Below are 20,828 nucleotides of genomic sequence, written 5' to 3'. Positions count from 1 at the left end.
TTTTACCACGATTATGTAAAATATTATCTTTGAGTAAAGCTGAGTGAAGGCTACTTGGGACTCTGAACTATTTTGGCAAGTTCTTGTGAATTGTAAGTTATTTGTAATGGAAAAGATAACTAGTGTTGGTGAACATGTGAGGAAATTCCAACACTTGCACACCTGTTGGTGGGAATGTAAGTTGGTACAGCTGCTGTAGACAACAGGATGGAGCTTCTTCAAAATATTTAAAACATAACTGACTTGTGATCCAGCAATCCCACTTCTGGATATCTATCCTAAAGAACTGAGTTTGTGGCGGGCTGAGCACTGGGTGTTATATGCAATGATGAATCGTTGAACACTACCTCTGAAACTAATAATGGACTCTATGTTGGCTAATTGAATTTAGATAATAAAAAAGGAATTGAAGTCCAAATCTTGAAGAGATGTCCACACTCCCATACTCCATGCGGCATTATTCACAATAGCCAAGATGCGTAAACAACCTAAGTGTCCATTAAGACAATGGATAGAGTAGATTTGATAGCAATAGCTCATTGTGTGAACAGATGGACAGACACAGTGGAATATTGCTCGACCCTAAAAAAGAAGGAAATCTTACACTATGTGGCCACATGATGAACCTTTAGGACATGATGCTAGGTGAAATAAGCCAGTCACAGAAGGACTAATACGGCATGACTTCACTTACACGAGGTGTCCAAATAGTCAAACTCATAGAAGCAGAGGGTAGGATGGTGGTGTTGGGGTCTGGGGCTGGACAAGGGATATAAGGAATTATGATTCAGGAGGTATAATGTTCTAGTCATGCAAGCTGATGACGCTCTAGAGCTCTGCTGTATGACGCCATCATGTCCATGGTCGACAATACTGCATTGAACACCTAAAATTTTATTAAGAGGATACAGCTCATGTTAAATGATCTTATTATCATTTTTAAAAAGCTGATTGTCTGTGACCACATATTTTTTTTAGAAAGCCAAATCATCAGTGATTCCACAAAGGTAACATGTGATGGCTTCATCTCAGCTCAGATGTGAGACTCTTTCCACAAAGAGAGGGGTCCATACATAGTCTCTTAGAATATTCTGTTCTAAGTCCAAAGACTCTAAAGAAAATTTAAATAGGTCTCTATCCAATGATTCCTTTGTCATATCACTAAACATGGTATTTTCTATATCCAAAGTGACAATAAAAATTATAAACCTACCAAAATAATAACAAAAACAGGTCCAATGAAGCTCCAAATAAATCTTCCATGGAACTTGAGCCAGCAACTGAAAAACAGAACAAACAACTTTCCAGATCTCCATAAAAAGAAACAAATGCTCTTATTTATTTTTATTTTTTTTTGATTTTTAAAGTTTTTAAAAGTTAAAAGAAATGATGAAGGAGGGCACGTATTGCATAGAGCACTGGGATGTTATATGTAAACAATAAATCTTGGAATAGTACATAAAAAACTAGTGATGTACTGTATGGTGACTAATGTAATGTAATAAGAATAATAATAAAAATAAACATTTTAAGCAAAAAAAATTTATTAGTTATGTTACGTTAGTCACCCTATAGTACATCATTACATCATTAGCTTATTACATTATACACCTTATATTATATATATAATATATATTATATGTGTGTATATATATATATATATTACATTATACACCCTATAGTATACATCATTAGCACATTACATCATGTGCATTAAAAAAAAACATCTTCCTGGGCACCTGGGTGGCTCAGTCGGTTAGGCAACTGCCTTTGGCTCAGGTCATGATCTTAGGTCTTGGGCTCTAGTCCGACATCGGGCTCTCTGCTCAGCGGGGAGTGTGCTTCTCCCTCTCCCTTTGCCTGCAGCTCCCCCTGCTTGTTTTCTCTCTCTCTCAGTGTCAAATAAATAAATAAGATCTTAAAAAAAATCTTTCCCTAAACTGAAACATAGGGAGAAAAATGGGCACAGGAGCTGGGTCGGGGGAAATAATAATATAACAATGACAACCATAACATGGAGAAAAACAATGATTAATATTCTTGGAAAACTTATATTCTGGGTATAGTGGCCCAGACCATTCATTCAGTTAAGCATCAAGGACTCGGTGAATGCTGCCCCATCCTTCACTATCAGATTTCAATTACAAACTCAGAGCGGTGGTTTGGAATAGACCAGAGTTCCCCTGTCTTGGCACTACTGACATTTGGGGCCCATGGTTCTTCACAGTGGGGTTGACCTGTGCACCACAAAACATTCAATAGCATCTCTGGCCACCTCTCTCCCTCAAGTTGTGACAACAAAAAAGGTCTCCAGACACTGCTGAAAGTTCCTTGTGGGGGACAAAATCACCCCTACCTGAGAATCCCTGGAATAGACCAATAACAGGATAAGCACAGATTTGGCTTTTAGTAACAAAAGTATTTAGTTTCAACTCCGATTTTCATCCATAAAGGAAGGTACCCTTTCCTCAAGGTGTATTTCAAAAGTATGTTGTTTACTGCTTAGTTCAAAGGATGCTTTTTTGTACACTATTTCTTTTCCAAAATTATGTCCAAAATTATGTCTACCCTAAACCCACGATTGCCCACTTGTTCCTAAAAAGAATGTTACAAGTTAGAATAAATTATGAAAGAAAATAAATTTATATGTGTGATAGAATAACTTGAGCTTCTCTCCACTCTCCACTCTGAAGGTGTCCAAGTCCTAATGCCCAGAATTTGTGAATTTCTACTTTACAAAGCAAAAGGGACTTTGTAGACATAATTAAGTGTAAGTATCTTGGAATGCGGAGAAAGATTACCCTGGATTACTTGAGGGGATCCCATGGAATCACATGTGTTCTTAGAAGTGGAAAGGAGAGACAGAAGAGAGTCAGAAGGAGATCTGAAGGTCAGAGAGGCACAATGTTACCAGCTCTGAAGACAGAGGAAGGGGGACATGAGCTGAGGAGTATGGGTGGCCCCTGAAGGCTGGAAAAGCCCCTCCAGGCCCAAGATGGAGTGTACATGCTGATACCTTGTTTTTAGCTCAGTGAGACCATGATGGGCTTCTGACCTACAGAACTCTAAGATAACAATATTGCGTGGTTTTAAGCCACCAAGTTTGAGCTAATTTGTTCGAACAGCACTGGGAAATAAACACAATAAGACTTTTCAAAAATCAAATAACATATGTCATAGGAAGTTTACCTCTTAGGGGTCCTCTGACCACACTATTTCAAATATCACCTCACATAGCTTCCCATTTCTCTACTTTGCTTTCTGTGGTGGTAGCTATCACAGCCTACTAACATCATATTGCATGTCCTATTTGCTTATTGTCTGCTTTGTTTCCTGGGGGGCCCTCAGAGCCTTCGATAGCACAGGTAGGAGATGTTTAATACATGGGAGTTCATATTTGTATTGTTACTTCCTCATAACAAAGACACTGTGCTTACTGAGTTTTGGTTCCATAATTGGTGTGTCCAAGCCCTGCAGACACAGCTACAATCACAGCCGGGATCCCGTAGCCCAAAGGATATATGAACCTCCTCTTGAACTTCCCTGCACTGATGTAGTTGGCCACCTTGAGGTTCTTGACAGTGAGGAAAAGCTGCAGCCCTTCAAGGAGCATCCAGGTGAAGGATGCCAGGTAGAGGTAGTGCAGCCCCCCAGCGATGATGGAGCACAGCACCTGGAGGGGAGACACGAGTCGGGAGAACCTTATGGGTGCACAGAGAACGATGTTCACCATTCCTTGGAGCAAAGGGGATGCAAGGTCAATGGAACACAGTTGTGCAGAGCAAGATGCTTGGGTTGAGTTCCTGTATGTCTCTGGGTTGACTCATGGTGGCAAACTCAAATCGCTGTGGAGGGCCAGGCAGGGAGCATGTACCTGTCAAGCAGGCAAGTGTTTGGGAAGAGGTTTGGAACTGTGCCACGTGACCCTTCCGAAAAGCAGCAGTTGCGTTCAGCTCCAGCAATGGTTTCCATTCAAGAATGTGAGCCCAGGTTGATGCAAAAGTTGGCTATTCATCATTTCTGATGGCTGAGTAATAGGGAACGTATTGCACAGAACGCTGGGTGTTATATGTAAACAACGAACTTGGAACAGCACATCAAAAACCAAAGATATACTGTGTGGTGACTAACTAACATAATAATAATAAAAAAAAGAATGTGAGCCTAATATTGCCAGTGTTTCCTTTCTTTTTTTGGGGGGGGGTTAAAATTTTTTTTATTTGTTTATTTACAGCATAACAGCGTTCATTGTTTTGGCATCCTTTCTTTAAGACATATGCACACACACACACACACACACACCTGGAAATCTGGATTGTTGAGCAAAATATTTCAGTTTTTAAATGCAGACAGTTAAAAAGAAATATACAGTACATAACACAAAAGTTTCCATCTTACCATTTTTGAGTGCATGGTTCGTGGTCTAGTCAATGCCTGTGAGTGTTAAGTACATTCACCCTGTTGTGCAGCTGTCCCCACCATCCATCTCCAGAACTCTTCATTTTGCAAAACCGAAATCTGTCCCTTGAAACACTGGCCTTCTGACCCTCCCCCACCCCAGGTTTCCACCGTCGACTCTCTGTCTCTGGGAATACGTGTAAGTCTTTTAGGGACCCTCTATGAGTGGAATCAGACAGGATGTGTCCTTTTGTGACTGGTTTATTTCATTAAGCGCAATGTCCCCAAGGTCCATCCAGGTTGTAGCAAGTGTCAGTATGTCCTTCCTTTTTAAGGCTGAATAATATTCCATCCTGTGTATATACTGCACTTCTTGTACCTGTCGTCTGTCAAGACACACGGGTTGTTTTTACCTTTGGCTATTGTGAACAATGGTACTGTGAACATGGTTGTGCAAATGTCCCCCTCAGAACTTACTTTCAATTCTTTTTCTTTAATTATCTTTAAACTTTTTTTGAAATTTAACTTTATTTTTTCCGTGTTCCAAGATTCATTGTTTATGCTCACACCCAATGCTCCATGCAATATGTGCCTTCCTTAATACCCACCACCAGGCTCACCCAACCCTGGTTTTGGAACCAAAACCCTCAGTTTGTTTCTCAGAGTCCACCGTCTCTCATGGTTCATCTCCCTCTCCAATTTCCCCCAACTCCCTTCTCCTCTCCTTCTCCTAATGTCCTCCATGTTATTCCTTATGCTCCATGAGTAAGTGAAACCATATGATAATTGACTTTCTCTACTTGACTTATTTCACTCAGCATAATCTCCTCCAGTCCTGTCCATCTTGATACAAAAGTTTTTTAAGCATTTTTAATTTTTAAAAAATTTTTCGTATTGTGTTACATGAGTTACCATACAGTACCTCATTAGTTTTTGAAGTAGTGTTCCGTGAGTCATTGTTTGCATATAACACCCAGTGCTCCTTCTTTGAGGTAAGTACCCAGATACTGGCAACTCTTTTTTAATTAAAAACCACAAGCAGACTCAACAGAAAGGAACTGCTGACAGTTAGGTCTGGGAAACAATTTTTTTGACCTTTGGCTTAGATTCACTTCACTCATGCATAAAATGCTATCCGAGAGAACTGAGTATCCTATGTTCAAGTTTTCATTTAGCAAAGTGCTGAAAGGTGACCCAATGGCTTTAGAGGAACTGTATTTTCACAAATATTCACAAAATAAACACTTCAGTGTCCTTCTTTGCTGAATAAGCTTGATATCTACAGATCTGCACAGTCTACCTTATGGCTAGGAGACACTCATGGGACTATTTACATTAAAATTCATTAAAATTAAACAGAATTTAAGGGGTGCCTGGGTTGGCTCAGTCATTAAGTGTCTGCCTTTGACTTAGGTCATGATCCCAGGGTCCTGGGATTAAGCCCCGTGTCAGGCTCTCTGTTGGCGGGAAGCCTGCTTCTCCCTCTCCCACTCGCCCTGCTTGTGTTCCCTCTCTCGCTGTGTCTCTCTCTGTCAAATAAATAAATAAAATCTTTTAAAAAATTAAAACTGAATTTAAGAGTCAGTTCCTCAGTTACACTAGCCAAAGTCAAGTGCTTAATAGCCACCTGTGGCCAGTCACTCCCATACTGAAGAGTTCATATATAGAATATTTTTATCATAACAGGAGGTTCTGCTATAAAGTGCAGATCTAGAGCTGTGTGCCCTGAATTAGTGAAGGACAGTCAGGTTCTTAACTAAAACCTCATAAAACCTATTATAGGATATTAGGCAAGTTACTTCCTCTACTCATGCTTTAGGTTTGCCAAGTTAAAATAAATTAATTTTGATATGCAATTTTCACCATTTCTTTTTTTTTTAAAGATTTTATTTATTTGTTTGTGAGAGAGAGAGAGAGAGAGAGTGAGCGAGCATAGGCAGACAGAGTAGCAGGCAGAGGCAGAGGGAGAAGCAGGCTCCCCTGCCGAGCAAAGAGCCTGATGTGGGACACGATCCCAGGATGCTGGGATCATGAACTGAGACAAAGGCAGCGGCTCAACCAACTGAGCCACCCAGGCGTCCCTCACAATTTCTTTTTTTTAGAGATTTATTTATTTATTTGAGAGAGAGGGGAGAGGAAGCAGAAGAGGGGAAGCAGACTCCCCACAGAGTGTGAGTGATGTGGGGCTCAAATTCATGACCCTGAGGTCATGCCCTGAGCCAAAACCAAGAGTTGGACGCTCAACTGACTGAACCACCCAGGCACCCCGACTTTTACCATTTCATAGTCAGGGAACTCCCTTCTAATATTCATTCCCAGAGACCCACTATTGATAGCACCTAAGTGAGCAGCCATTGGCAATGGGGGTTGAACTGTCCATCCAAATTTTTGGATCTTCTTTCCCTTTTCCTACATCTAGCGACCCTTCCTTGGGCTTCAAGAGCATAGCAGCAAAGCCACTGGAAATGTTCACAGAAAATTGAGTCTCAGCTAATTCTCCTACCTTGGGCTCTGTCCGGTCAATGCCCGTGAGGAAGAGCAGATGGGCCAGGAAGAGGCAGATGGAGAGCTGCAGGTGGAGGAAGGTGCTGATGTTCTGGATGGGTCGGCACAGGAGGAAGGTGAGGGCTGCCAGGAAGAGGCACAGCAGAGAGAGGCTCAACCCCACGTATGTGATCATGGTCAGCACAGGATCCACCTATGAGCCACAAAGGAAGAAATCCATTAGAGTTTCCAGTTATGTTGTTATGTGCCTGATGGGTGTCCCAGGTCTGTCCCCCAAACAAATGACTTTAGCTCTCTGAGATCTGGTGTCCCCATATTTAAAATGGAGGCAGTATTACAGGCTGAACTGTGTTCCCCACCCACAAATTAATATGTAGAAGTACTAATCCGAAGGACCTCAGAATCTGACTGTATTGGAGACAGGGTTAACTGAGTTATATGATTTCATTAGGGTGGGCCCTGATCTATAAGACTGGTGTCCTTATAAGAAATTTGGAAACAGACAGGTAGAGAGGGAGGACCTTGTGAAGACACAGGGAGATGGAAGCCAAGGAGAGATGCCTCAGGGAAAAAAAAAACCCTGCCAGCACCTTGAACTTGAACTTTCAGATTCTAGATCTGTGATAAAATAAGTTTCTGTTGTTTAAGCCACCCAGACTGTGGAACTTTGTCATCACAGTCCTGGCCAGTTAATAGAGGCATTAAGAGCATTTTCTACACAGGACTGTTGGAAAACTGAAACCACCAAAGTGGCATGGCCCATAGAAATATCACAGTTGCATCATTCACAATAGCCAAGATATGGAATCAACCTAATATCCATTGATGGATGGATGAGAAAAGACACTGAGGTGTACACATTATATTACTACAGTAGAGTATTACTCAGCATTAATAAAGAAGGGAATCCTGCTATTTGTGACAACGTGGATGAATCCTGACAACATCAGGCCAAATGAAGCAAGCCAGACACAGGAAAACCAATATTGTATGATCTCACATATATGCAGACTCCAAAATAGTCTAATTCACAGAAGCAGAGGGTAGAACGTTGGTTGCCAGAGGCTGGGAGGAGGGAAAAATGAGGAGATGTGACCAAGGGGCACCAAGCTTCAGTTATGCAAGCTGAGTGAGTTCTGGGGATCTAATGTACAGCATGGTATCAACAGTTAACAAAGCTGTGTTGTATACTTGAAATTTGCTTCTCATCACAGGCACACATAACAGGACACCTAAATAGAGGTGATGGGTAAGTTATGTATCTTGACCATGAAGATCTTGTCATAATGCATACACATATACTAAAACATCACGTTTTTCACCTTAAATATATACAATTTTTACATATCAAGGATATTTCAATAAAGTGTTTTTTTTTTCAAAAAACGTATATCTAATGAGGTAATTTTACATATTCTGGTAGCCCCATCAAAAATGTAAAAGGAGACATAAAGTAATTTACTACTATGTTTTCTTTTTTTCCAAGAGAATTTATTTATTTATTTGAGAGAGAGATTGAGAGAGCATGAGAGGGGTGAGGGTCAGAGGGAGAAGCAGACTCACTGCTGAGCAGGGAGCCCAACTCGGGACTCAATCCTGGGGCTCCAGGATCCTGACCTGAGCCAAAGTCAGTTGCTTAACCAACCGAGCCACCCAGGAACTCTAGTATATTTTCTTTAACCCAATACGTTCCAAATATTAGTTCAATGTATGATCAATGTAAAGGTAAAGAGTTATTCAGGAGATGTTTGACATTCTTTCCCTCTGTGTTGAGGGAGCACAGAGTTGTCCCTGTTGTCACTTCCCCATATCAGAGAGAGAAGTTTGTAACATACAATACAATTCACTTATTCTGAGGTTCATTACTTACTATGTCCCCATTCACAGAAGCGTTGGGTATTTTCCACACACTTAGTGGTCCTAGATGCTCGAGGAATATTTGTCTAGGGAATGAATCCCCTTGTAAAATGCAGAACCCTGACCCCACACCAGGTTTTCAGAATCCAAATCTCTTGGAAATGGAGCCAAGAATCTGCATTATAAATAAACACCCCACCCTATGGTTCCTAGGAACAGGAAACTGTGAGAAGCACTTAATGGCTAACACTTCCAGGTGAACATTCTAGTGATTTCCACTGAAAATGTCGACAGCCTTTCATGAATAGAGGGCTTGCTTTAAAACCACTCTCCGTTCAATGTCAGAATGCATTCAATCTTCTTTTTACTAGAACTCGATAATGTTCCACTTCAATGAAAAGTAAGTTTATTTACAAAAGTAGAGATTACCTTTAAGTCTGTGGATGCCATGAGGATGGCAAAGGTGGAGAGGTGGTTGCAGCTGCAAAGGGTTTGATTTTCATCTGAAGAAATGACTTGACAGCCTTCATTAGACCAAGATGATCCTTGCCAGTAGACACAGATAGACTGCTCATTTTCTCTCTTCATCTGGAGAATAACCACATTGCCTTAGCCCAGTCATAGAATAACTAACATTTACTGATTGTTGTTCATATTCCAAAATATACTAGGCATTTTGTGTCTATTATCTCATTTACTTGTTACAAAACTCTTGTAAGGTAAGTATTCATATACTCCTTTTACACAGGAGGAAACTGACAGTTGGAACCTGGTGATAATTGAGGAGATGGGATTCCAGTCTTGGAGTTCTGACTTCAGAGATGTAAGTCTTAACCATCCTACCTACTGTCTCTCTCATTTGTAAGGTAAATGAGAAGGGGAAAGAAAAAGGAGATCATTTTTGATGTCAAGGCAATGTGATTTCCTGAAGAAGAGAAAATGTCTGTTGAATTCCTAACTAGTAGTTCTTTGCTCCCTTGAAATTGTCCTTGTCACCAACAGGGACAACACTGACAGATATCTACATATGTTAGCACCAGTCTCTAGACTCAGCATGGAATAACTCTATTAATCTCCACAGCAGCTTATGGTATAGGTTCTGTTACTGTCCCAGATGCATGCGTTGGGGCATACCCCAAAATACAGTACATGCACAAAAGTCTTGGTTCACTGTTCTGTGATTTGACACAGAAAAGGATTTGCTCATTGAAGCTGCTACAAGTGAACAACTTAAGTATAATGGGCCCCAGTGGGAAGTATAAAAGGGTCAGAATGCTTTCACATGGCCACTCAATCATGCCCAAAATTTGATTATATGAAGGAGACAAAAATCTGTTTCTTTCCTTAATCCAGGTCTAAGGCTGTTTGTAAGAAAACAAAACAAAAAAAAAACACAACAAAACCCTGCGTTCAGCCAAGAGCTGGGAAAAGGGGGAAATGGTGTCTGAATATTGCTTATTTGATAGTTAGAGGCTTTAAATATTTCCTTTGACAGGAAATAAAAGGCAGTAAAAAATATTCTGAGTGCTCACCACTTCCTGTGTTCTGAAATTCCCATGTAATTGCATTAAAAAAAAATCAACAAAGGCTGAGCCTAGAAAGTAATGGTATCTAATGCTTTGGAATTCTTACTATGTGTCAGATTTTTTAAAAAGATTTTATTTATTTATTTATATGACACAGAGAGAGAGATCACAAGTAGGCAGAGAGGCAGGCAGAGAGAGAGGGGGAACCAGGCATCCTGCTGAGCAGAGAGCCCGATGCGGGACTTGATCCTAGGACCCTGAGATCATGACCTGAGCCAAAGGCAGAGGCTTAACCCACTGAGCCACCCAGGTGTCCCTGTGTCAGATTTTTAATAAAGGTTTTATTATGGTAAAAATTGCATAATATAAAAATTTCCCATCCTAATCATTTTTGAGTGGACAGCACCATAGTGTTAAATAAATTCACATTTTTGTGCAACCCATCTCCAGAACTTTTTTTTAAAATTTGTCAGAGAGAGAGCACAAGTAGAAGGAGAACAGGCTCCCCACTGAGCAAGGAGCCCAATGTGGGACTTGATCCCAGAACCCTGAGATCATGACCTGAACAGAAGACTGACACTTAATCAACTGAGCCACCCAGGTGTCCTGTCCACAACTTTTTTTCATTTTGTAAAACTGAAACATTGCCCATTAAAAAAACAACTCCTCATTTCTCTCCCTGTAACTCCTGGCAAACATTCTTTGACTTTCTGTTTCTATGAACCTGACTACTCTGGGGACCTTATACAAAATGGAAGATTACAAAATTTTTCTTTCTGTGTCTGGCATATTTTACTTAACAAAATGTCCTCAAGGTTCATCCCTGTTGTAACATATATCAAAATTGTATTTCTTTATTTTTCAAGTTTTTATTTAAATTCTAATTATTTAATGTATATGGTAAAATTGATTTCAGGTGTAGAATTTAGTGATTTATCACTGACATATAACACCCAGTGCTCATTTTTTTAAAAAAGCTAAATACTATTCGATATTATTTCATACAGTAATACTAGGTTCAAGCGTTTGAGGAACAACCATACTATCTTCCATAGTGGCTGCACCATTTAATATTCCTACCAACAGTTCACAGTGATTCCAATTTCTCTCCCTCTTCATCTTATTTTGTTTTGTTTTTATAATAGCCATACTAATGGATATGAAGTGATATGTCATTGCAGTTTTGATTTACATTTACCTAATGGTTAGTGACTTCCAGCATCTTTGCATATGCTTCTTGAACATTTGTATATCATCTTTTGAGAAACATGTGTTCAGATCCTTTCTCTCTCTCTCTCTCTTTTAAATGGAAGTATTTTGTTGCTGTTGTTGACTTGTAGATGTTCTTTATGTATTCTGAGTACTAATCCTTTAGCAGGTATTTTTTCCTATTCCATGGGTTAGCTTTTCACTCCATTGACTGTGTCCTTTGATGCACAGAAGTTTTTAGTTTAGTGTTGCCCATTTGTCTATTTCTACTTTTGTTGCTTGTTCTTTTGGTGTCATAACAGAAACTTGCCAAATTTAAGTAATGAAGCTTTTCAACTATGTTTTCTTCTAGAACTTTGATAGTTCTAGGTCTTACATTTATGTCTTTGATCCATCTTGTGTTCATGTTATGTATGGTGTAAGAGTCCATTTGCTCTTTAGCACACAGATATCCAATTTTCCCAGCACCATTTGTTGATGTCAGGCACTATTTTAAGGGCTTTATACACATGGACTCATTTATCCTACACATCAAGAAGGCACATTACAATTACCAGTAGCAGAACCTCAGCATCTGGACTGTGCTCAGCACAGAAGCCTGGGTAATTTACCTAACTAGTGAGTGGGAAGGGAGCTGGGACTTGAACCCAATTTGTTCAGCTGCAACTCTCCCTGTACTGGTTTAAGAAATGTCCATCAATTATTTGGCACTCCCTTCAAAATGTCAAGTCTAACTCCACTTCCTTGGGAGCAGACTCTCTTGGAGCACTCATGGAAGCCAACTGCCACACCATGAGAACACTGAAGCAGCTCTCAGAGAGCCCCACATGGCAAAAACAGAAGCCTCTTGCCACCAGTCACAGGGTGGATCCACCTTGAAAACAAACTCTTTAGCCTCAGTGAAGTCTGCTGGTGACAACACCCAGCCACCATCTTGACAGAAAACTTTTGAGAAACCTTGAGCTAGAGCCATCCAACAACGCACCCAGATTCCTGACCCAAAGAAACAGAGTGAGATAATAAATTCATATCACTTTAAGTTGCCAAGTTCTGGGGTAATTGAAGAAGACAAATCAATTTTAATTTTGGCAAAGTTCTAAAACCTTGAAAACTTTTCTATTGGAATGTGCCTGGTATGATGCCTTGTTAGAGCCATTAAGAAGCACTTCAAAAACACCTAAGAACTACCATTCATCTCACATGCTGGTCTGGATTGGTGCCTTCTTAAACCCTGACCAGTTTTATTTGGACCGGTTTGACAAGTCAGACATGTCCAGAACCTTGGGGGAGATTTGAGAGGCTGATTCTGAAGTTATCTCCTCAATACAGCTCAGGGATACCCCAGTTTCTCAGGAAGCCATATCACACCCTTGGTTTATTTTGGGCTTTCCAATACCATGTCTCCCAGATGAGTGAGATTTGATTTCATTTTTACAGACTTCCAACCTGTGAATTCATCAGCATGGAAACATTCCCATTTAATTATGAAATCCCTGTACATGTAATAGAGTCACCTGGTTCTCACGTACCTTTTCATGCTGAAATGTGAAATTGACAGACACGGAGAGTGAGATGTTCTTTCTGGATCCCACTGTACCACTCACTACCTTGGAGTTCAGGTAGAAATTATGCAATTTTTCCTTTGTCGTTAGATTTTCCTCAGACACAAAACTCTCACCGATGATGGGACCAATAGAAGCATAAGATATAAATGCGACAATACCTGGGATAAAGAAGAAAACCCCACCTAGTTTCAGGGATGCCCATTTGGGGCACTTGGGGGCAATGTAATCTCTGTTAACCTTCACTTGTAAAATGCCTGATCATTGGAAAAAGTAATTTTAGTTCCCATTTATTGAGCCTTTACTGTGGGACAATGTGCGGAGTCATTCACATAAGTAAAAATCATTTTATTTTTAATGTATTTTAAATTTTAAATAGAAATTCTTCATGACTACCACTCTTGCTAGAGAATATTTTCTTTGACATTTTACAGTTAAGGAAAAGATTAAAGATATTTAATAACCAACTTTAGTTTGGAGCTAGAAAAATGCAAAGTCATTATTATATTCCCCAAAAATTCCAATGCAAATCAATGAATTGATGGAAGGAATCAGGAAGAAAGAAGGCAGGCAGTTTAGTAGATGGGTGAGTGGGTGAGTAGATGGATGGAAGAATGGATGGATGAATGGATGGATGGATGGATGGATGGATGCAAGCTTGCATGGATAGAAGGATGAATGGATGGATGGGTGAAAGGAAAGATGGTAGATTGTATGGATGCATGGATGAATGGGTGGATTTAGAGAAGGAAGAAAGGGAGAAAAGGGAAGGGAAAGAAAATGGGATGGAAGAAGAAAAGGGGGAAGAAAGAAGGAAAGAGAGAAGGGAAGAAGGGAAGAAGAAGGCAAAAGATGAAGGGGAGAGCAAGGAAGTGAAAGAGGGAGAAAAAAGTAAGTTTGCAGGAGGGAAAGGTCATGTGAAAAATAGTAAAGAAAAAATCTTAAAGGCGATTAAATTTAGACTTGCACAGTTTTTAAAATGAGCTAGACAAATATGAAATCAGTACATCATACCTTGAAACTAATGTTATATGTCAATTATATCTCAAGTAAAAATTTTTTTAAAATTTAAAACTTAAAGCAAAAAAATAAATGAATAAAAATAAACACAAATATCCAGAAATTTAAAAAAGAGAGAAAGAGCTAAAAGGCTGATTGGTTCCTTTACGAAATGGAGAGTCACTCACTGTCCATTTGCAGGGGAAAGACATCTGTTTAAGGAAACCAGCCTAAAGCATTGCAGAGGATGGAGGTGATTTACGCAAGGAAAAGACATGGGAAGTCATTAAAAAATCTCAACTCTAATCCTGCTCCAACACATCCAAGGTAAACAAAATAGGATTCTTTTCTTTTTCTTTTTTCTGGCTGTGAGAATCCAATGTGAATTTCCCAGACTCTGACTTTATCAGCGTCATCCATGGAACTTACTCAAGTAACAATAAAAGGCTTCTACGAACTGTTTTATTGGAACAACATGGAATTCCATTGGGAAAATTCTTGGACTGATAGTCTAAGTTCTAGGGCCACCATATAGAGTACCTCCCAAGATTTCTTTCTCAATGGTGGTGCAGTGAATATCCATGGTCTGCTTTTCTGCCTTCAAACTGAGTGTCTTCAGCCTGCAGTTCTCAACCCTTTGTGTTTTGATGGCTAAAAAACAGAGAATGTTTGGTCAACAGCAACATCCACTTGCCCACCTGCTCCAGTGTGATAATCCTCTGCACTGGACACCAAAAAGAAAAGCTCACGTACTCATGAACTGATAACTCTTGATTAGTGTGGGAAAGAAAGGGCCAAACTCCATGCGCACTTAGCCAAATTCAAAATGTGAACTAGGAATTAATCAGGCACCTTCACTGTTTTCTTTATCATTACTGGAATAAAATACACATAACATGAATTTTACCATTTTAACCATGGTTAGGCATAAAGTTCAGGGGTGTTAAGCACAATCACACCCTCACCATCCCTTTCTAGAACTTTTTCATCTTCCCAAATTGAAATTCTGTTCCCATTAAACACGAAATCCTTATGCTTTCACCCACCCCTGGCTCTGACCATCTGCTTCTTGTCTCCATTGATGGGACTCCTCTAGGGACTTCCTATGAGTGGGACAATAGAGTATCTGTTCTTTTGTGCCTGGCTTATTTCACTGAGCATAACGGTCTCACGGGTCATCCATGTTGTAGCAGGAGTTAGAATGTCCTTCCTCTAAGACTGAATAATACTATGTTGTCTGGATACACCACATTTTGTTTATCTAGTTTCTGCTTTCAGAAGTGGAATTGCTGATTCATATAGTAATTCTATGTTTATTTTTTTGAGGAATCACCAAGAAATTCCACATCGTTGTACTATTTTACATTCCCACCAGCTGTGCATTAGGTTTCCATTTTCTCTATATCCTCATCAATGTTTGTTATTTTCTGGTTTTTGTTAATAGCCCTCCAAGTGGATGTGAGGTATTACCCTTTGCTCTTCAATCCAGCACTGATTCACAGGCCAGGAAGGAAGATAGAAGAGAAAGAACCGTTTCTAAATCAGCAGTAGAACTGAACTGAATCCTGTCAATAACCATGTGAGCTTGGAAATAAATTCTCCCTTGTTCAAGCCTTTAGATGAGATTCCTGCCCTAGCCAACACCTTCACTGCAGTCTTGGGACACACGCCCAAGCAGAGTTCTCAGCTAAGCCATGCCCTGACTCCTGACCCACGGAAGCTATGAATTATATATGTGTTGTTTGTGATCGCTTGTTATGCAGCAATCACTAAATAATACACTAACCTAGAGTAGGTTTCTCTGAATCTGTAGGATTATAAATGGTGTATACTTTCTTCTACTTGCTGATCTGTATTTCTGGGAATGTTTATAAGAAATAGACAGGTGCAGGGGGTGGGAGGTTGGGGGAACAAGGTGATGGGTATTAGGGAGGGCACGTGTTGCATGGAGCACTGGGTGTGGTGCAAAAACAATGAATACTGTTATGCTGAAAAGAAATAAAAAGAAAAAGAAATAGAGAGGTATGTCCAGTCCAAAATTAAAGCCACGCCCTATTCATTTCCTTTGTCATAGTAGTACTTTATGGAATTGGCTACCTGCAAACTTTTGACTGTGGGTCCATGTAGGAAAAAATCAAATCCATGAAATGCAAAATTATACCAGGCAGTGCGCACGGACTGTGTACTGTTGAGAGAAGACTGTGGACTCAGACTTGGGTGCAGAGTCTGATTCTTGACTCTTACACCATTTAGGATGCCAGGAACTCAGGCACATTTTCGGGGACTCAGCCCCCTTATTATAAGATAGAGGTAATCACGCTTACCCCAGCACTACTAGGAGGATTTTGTGAGGTGATACACAAACTCGGTAGAACAGAGCCTGGCAACAGGGAAGGGGAGCTGTACTTACCATCCTTGAGATTCCTTACCCATAAAAGGCCCTTCCTCCTTCTGTATTTCATTTGGATTTCTGGATGCAGCTGCAAGGACGGCCGCTTCTACACTCTGCAGGTAGATTGTCACTAGCTTTGCTTTCTCTTTTTGATTTCCAGGGGTTAATTGGGAAGTCAGGTTTGTGAGAAAATGGTAAGAGTTCCCGATTTCCTGTTGGAAACAAGGCTTGTTAGATGAATGGGAGGCTTTGCAAGACCAAAGTCCTTTAATTGAGCAAATTCAAGCTTGTGTTTGGTTCAGATAAATCTACCAATAGCCCTGAGCCCAGGATCTGGCACTGTAAAAGCATGCTGGTTTAATACTTATTCCATAATAAAACCATTTTCCTGCTCTTAGACTTTTGCGGTGCATTTTTCTGTGTTGGGAGAAGACTTTGGTTTTCATTGCCTTTCCACAACATTTTGCCATGTGATAAATTCAAAATTAAATTTGACAAGAAGCACAAAAGAGGAGGTATTTACTCTCATTGACAGAGGTTTGAGGGACCTTAAATCTTTTCTGGGAACATCCCACAACCTTGTATGCACAGACTCCAAAGGAACTGTGTGAAATGAGATTTCCTGAATTGGCAAATGCTGGTTGAGCCCAATTCTGAGAATCTTCACATACCTCATATCCTAAGAAGGGAAGTCTCAGTAGACTCAGTTCCTTAGTATGTCTTTCAATACTTTTCAGTATTATAGTAGTGTTTGGTTTTGATTTGGTTAAGTATCCATCTGCATTGGTCAAAGATTCTAAAGTTGCATTTATATAGGATGAGTCTCAACCCTTCATGTATAGTATGATGGCTTTAGTTAAAAATACTATATAATAGGGATGCCTGGTTGGCCCAGTTGGTTAGACATCTGCCCTTGACTCAGGTCATGATCCCAGTGTCCTGGGATTAAGAGTCCTGCATCAGGGGGCGCCTGGGTGGCTCAGTGGGTTAAGCCGCTGCCTTCGGCTCAGGTCATGATCTCAGGGTCCTGGGATTGAGTCCCACATTGGGCTCTCTGCTCAGCAGCGAGCCTGCTTCCCTCTCTCTCTCTCTGTCTGCCTCTCTGTCCACTTGTGATCTCTCTTTGTCAAAAAAAAAACAAAACAAAACAAAAAGAGTCCTGCATCAGGCTCCTTGCTCAGTGAGGAGCCTGCTTCTCCCAATGCCTGCCACTCCCCCTGCTTGTTCTCTCTCTCTCTCTGAAAAAAAAAATCTTTTAAAAAAGAATACTATATAATACACTGTACATTTGCTAAGAGCCTTCAGAAATGCTCACCACACACGCATAAAGGTAAATGTGAGGAAATGGATATGCTAATTAGCTTGACTGTAGTAATCATTTCATTACATATATGTATATCAAAATATCATCATGTACTCCTTGGATATATAAAATTGTTATTAAAATACATTTTTTTATTATGTTCAGTTAGCCAACATATACTACATCATTAGTTTTTGATGTGGTGTTCAATAACTCATTAATTGCATGTAACACCCAGTGCACATCATGGTACATGCCCTCCTTAATAAAAACTCATAGAGATGAGTTTTTTAGAGCAGTTTTAGGGCAGCAAAACTATTCTGTTTGATACTATAATGGTGGACACATGTCATTATACATTTGACAAAACTCACAGAATGGGCAGCATGAAGTATGACGCCGAATGTCAACAACTCTGGCCTTTGGGTGACATTGACATGACATTGTAGTTTCACAAAAGCACCATCTGGTGCCAGATACCAGGGCAGGCTGTGCATGTGACGGGGGCGGGAATATATGGGAACTCTCTATTTCTGCTCAACATTGCTGTGAATCTAAAACTGCTCTGAAAAACAAAGTCTACTTGATTTTTTTCCTGATTCAATTTTATTTTATTTTTTCGGTGTTCCAAGATTCATTGTATAGATACCATACAAGTCTACTTAAAAGGGAGGTGGTGATGGAGAAGGCATCCACCTGCACCCGGAGCCAAAGGAAAAGAAGCTCAGACCTGTAGGGACAGAATAGTTTTTCTCTCTCCACAGCTGCGGGACAGCTTTGTGAAATGGGTGCAGATCTCTCTGTTGTTGTCCATAGAACTGTTCAAATTTAACTAAGAGAAAAAAAAGTAAAGAAGGTTTTGTTATTTTTCCTTTAATCAGCTTGGGCTGGTTGTCTAGTAGTTTTGATAGATGAGCCCCAATTTCATATATCATTTTTTTCCTAATTTTTAAATTTTAAATTCAATTATGTATTTAAATTCAATAATGTACTAGTTTTTTTTTAATTTTTTTTCCTTTTTTTTCCATTTTATTTATTTTTTCAGTGTAACAGTATTCATTCTTTTTGCACAACACCCAGTGCTCCATGCAAAACGTGCCCTCCCCATTACCCACCACCTGTTCCCCCAACCTCCCACCCCTGACCCTTCAAAACCCTCAGGTTGCCCCAACCTCCCACCCCTGACCCTTCAAAACCCTCAGGTTGTTTTTCAGAGTCCATAGTCTCTTATGGTTCGCCTCCCCTCCCCAATGTCCATAGCCCCCTCCCCCTCTCCCAATCCCACCTCCCCCCAGCAACCCCCAGTTTGTTTTGTGAGATTAAGAGTCATTTATGGTTTGTCTCCCTCCCAATCCCATCTTGTTTCATTTACTCTTCTCCTATCCCCCTACCCCCCCATGTTGCTTCTCCATGTCCTCATATCAGGGAGATCATGTGATAGTTGTCTTTCTCCGATTGACTTATTTCACTAAGCATGATACGCTCTAGTTCCATCCACGTCGTCGCAAATGGCATGATTTCATTTCTTTTGATGGCTGCATAGTATTCCGTTGTGTATATATACCACATCTTCTTGATCCATTCATCTGTTGATGGACATCTAGGTTCTTTCCATAGTCTGGCTATTGTAGACATTGCTGCTATAAACATTCGGGTACACGTGCCCCTTCGGATCACTATGTTTGTATCTTTAGGGTAAATACCCAGTAGTGCAATTGCTGGGTCATAGGGTAGTTCTATTTTCAACATTTTGAGGAACCTCCATGCTGTTTTCCAGAGTGGTTGCACCAGCTTGCATTCCCACCAACAGTGGAGGAGGGTTCCCCTTTCTCCACATCCTCGCCAGCATCTGTCATTTCCTGACTTGTTAATTTTAGCCATTCTGACTGGTGTGAGGTGATATCTCATTGTGGTTTTGATTTGTATTTCCCTGATGCCGAGTGACGTGGAACACTTTTTCATGTGTCTGTTGGCCATCTGGATGTCTTCTTTGCAGAAATGTCTGTTCATGTCCTCTGCCCATTTCTTGATTGGATTGTTTGTTCTTTGGGTGTTGAGTTTGCTAAGTTCCTTATAGATTTTGGATACTAGCCCTTTATCTGATACGTCGTTTGCAAATATCTTCTCCCATTCTGTCAGTTGTCTTTTGGTTTTGTTAACTGTTTCCTTTGCTGTGCAAAAGCTTTTGATCTTGATGAAATCCCAATAGTTCATTTTTGCCCTTGCTTCCCTTGCCTTTGCCGTTGTTCCTAGGAAGATGTTGCTACGGCTGAGGTCGAAGAGGTTGCTGCCTGCATTCTCCTCAAGGATTTTGATGGATTCCTTTCTCACATTGAGGTCCTTCATCCATTTGGAGTCTATTTTCGTGTGTGGTGTAAGGAAGTGGTCCAATTTCATTTTTCTGCATGTGGCTGTCCAATTTTCCCAGCACCATTTATTGAAGAGGCTGTCTTTTTTCCACTGGACATTCTTTCCTGCTTTGTCGAAGATTAGTTGACCATAGAGTTGAGGGTCGATTTCGGGGCTCTCTATTCTGTTCCACTGATCTATGTGTCTGTTTTTGTGCCAGTACCATGCTGTCTTGATGATGACAGCTTTGTAATAGAGCTTGAAGTCCGGAATTGTGATGCCACCAACTTTGGCTTTGTTCTTCAATATTCCTTTGGCTATTCGAGGTCTTTTCTGGTTCCATATAAATTTTAGGATGATTTGTTCCATTTCTTTGAAAAAAATGGATGGTATTTTGATAGGGATTGCATTAAATGTGTAGATTGCTTTAGGTAGCATGGACATTTTCACAATATTTATTCTTCCAATCCAGGAGCATGGAACATTTTTCCATTTTTTTGTGTCTTCCTCAATTTCTTTCATGAGTACTTTATAATTTTCTGTGTATAGATTCTTAGTCTCTTTGGTTAGGTTTATTCCTAGGTATCTTATAGTTTTGGGTACAATTGTAAATGGGATTGACTCCTTAATTTCTCTTTCTTCAGTCTTGTTGTTGGTGTACAGAAATGCAACTGATTTCTGTGCATTGATTTTATATCCTGACACTTTACTGAATTCCTGTACAAGTT

The 20,828-nt window shown here is 40.1% G+C and overlaps 1 protein-coding gene across 1 annotated transcript in view; it reads right to left on the bottom strand.

The window, feature by feature from the left end:
• LOC123932117 (putative adhesion G protein-coupled receptor E4P) overlaps window positions 1-20,828 on the bottom strand; it is a 62,259-nt gene that overhangs the window by 14,171 nt on the left and 27,260 nt on the right. Inside the window, exons 5-12 of the mRNA XM_045989831.1 lie at window positions 18,482-18,583; window positions 16,486-16,660; window positions 14,597-14,707; window positions 13,025-13,218; window positions 9,190-9,348; window positions 6,902-7,096; window positions 3,438-3,673; window positions 1,214-1,280 (exon numbers count right to left, since the gene is read on the bottom strand). Of these exons, the coding sequence (XP_045845787.1) occupies window positions 1,214-1,280; window positions 3,438-3,673; window positions 6,902-7,096; window positions 9,190-9,348; window positions 13,025-13,218; window positions 14,597-14,707; window positions 16,486-16,660; window positions 18,482-18,583 (1,239 nt within the window). The remainder of the gene's footprint in view (window positions 1-1,213; window positions 1,281-3,437; window positions 3,674-6,901; window positions 7,097-9,189; window positions 9,349-13,024; window positions 13,219-14,596; window positions 14,708-16,485; window positions 16,661-18,481; window positions 18,584-20,828) is intronic.

Source organism: Meles meles, chromosome 20, assembly GCF_922984935.1.
Source record: "Meles meles chromosome 20, mMelMel3.1 paternal haplotype, whole genome shotgun sequence".
NCBI lineage: Eukaryota > Metazoa > Chordata > Mammalia > Carnivora > Mustelidae > Meles > Meles meles.
The sequence above is the reverse complement of the archived record's forward strand: the minus strand, read 5'-3'. Positions and strand labels throughout refer to the sequence as shown.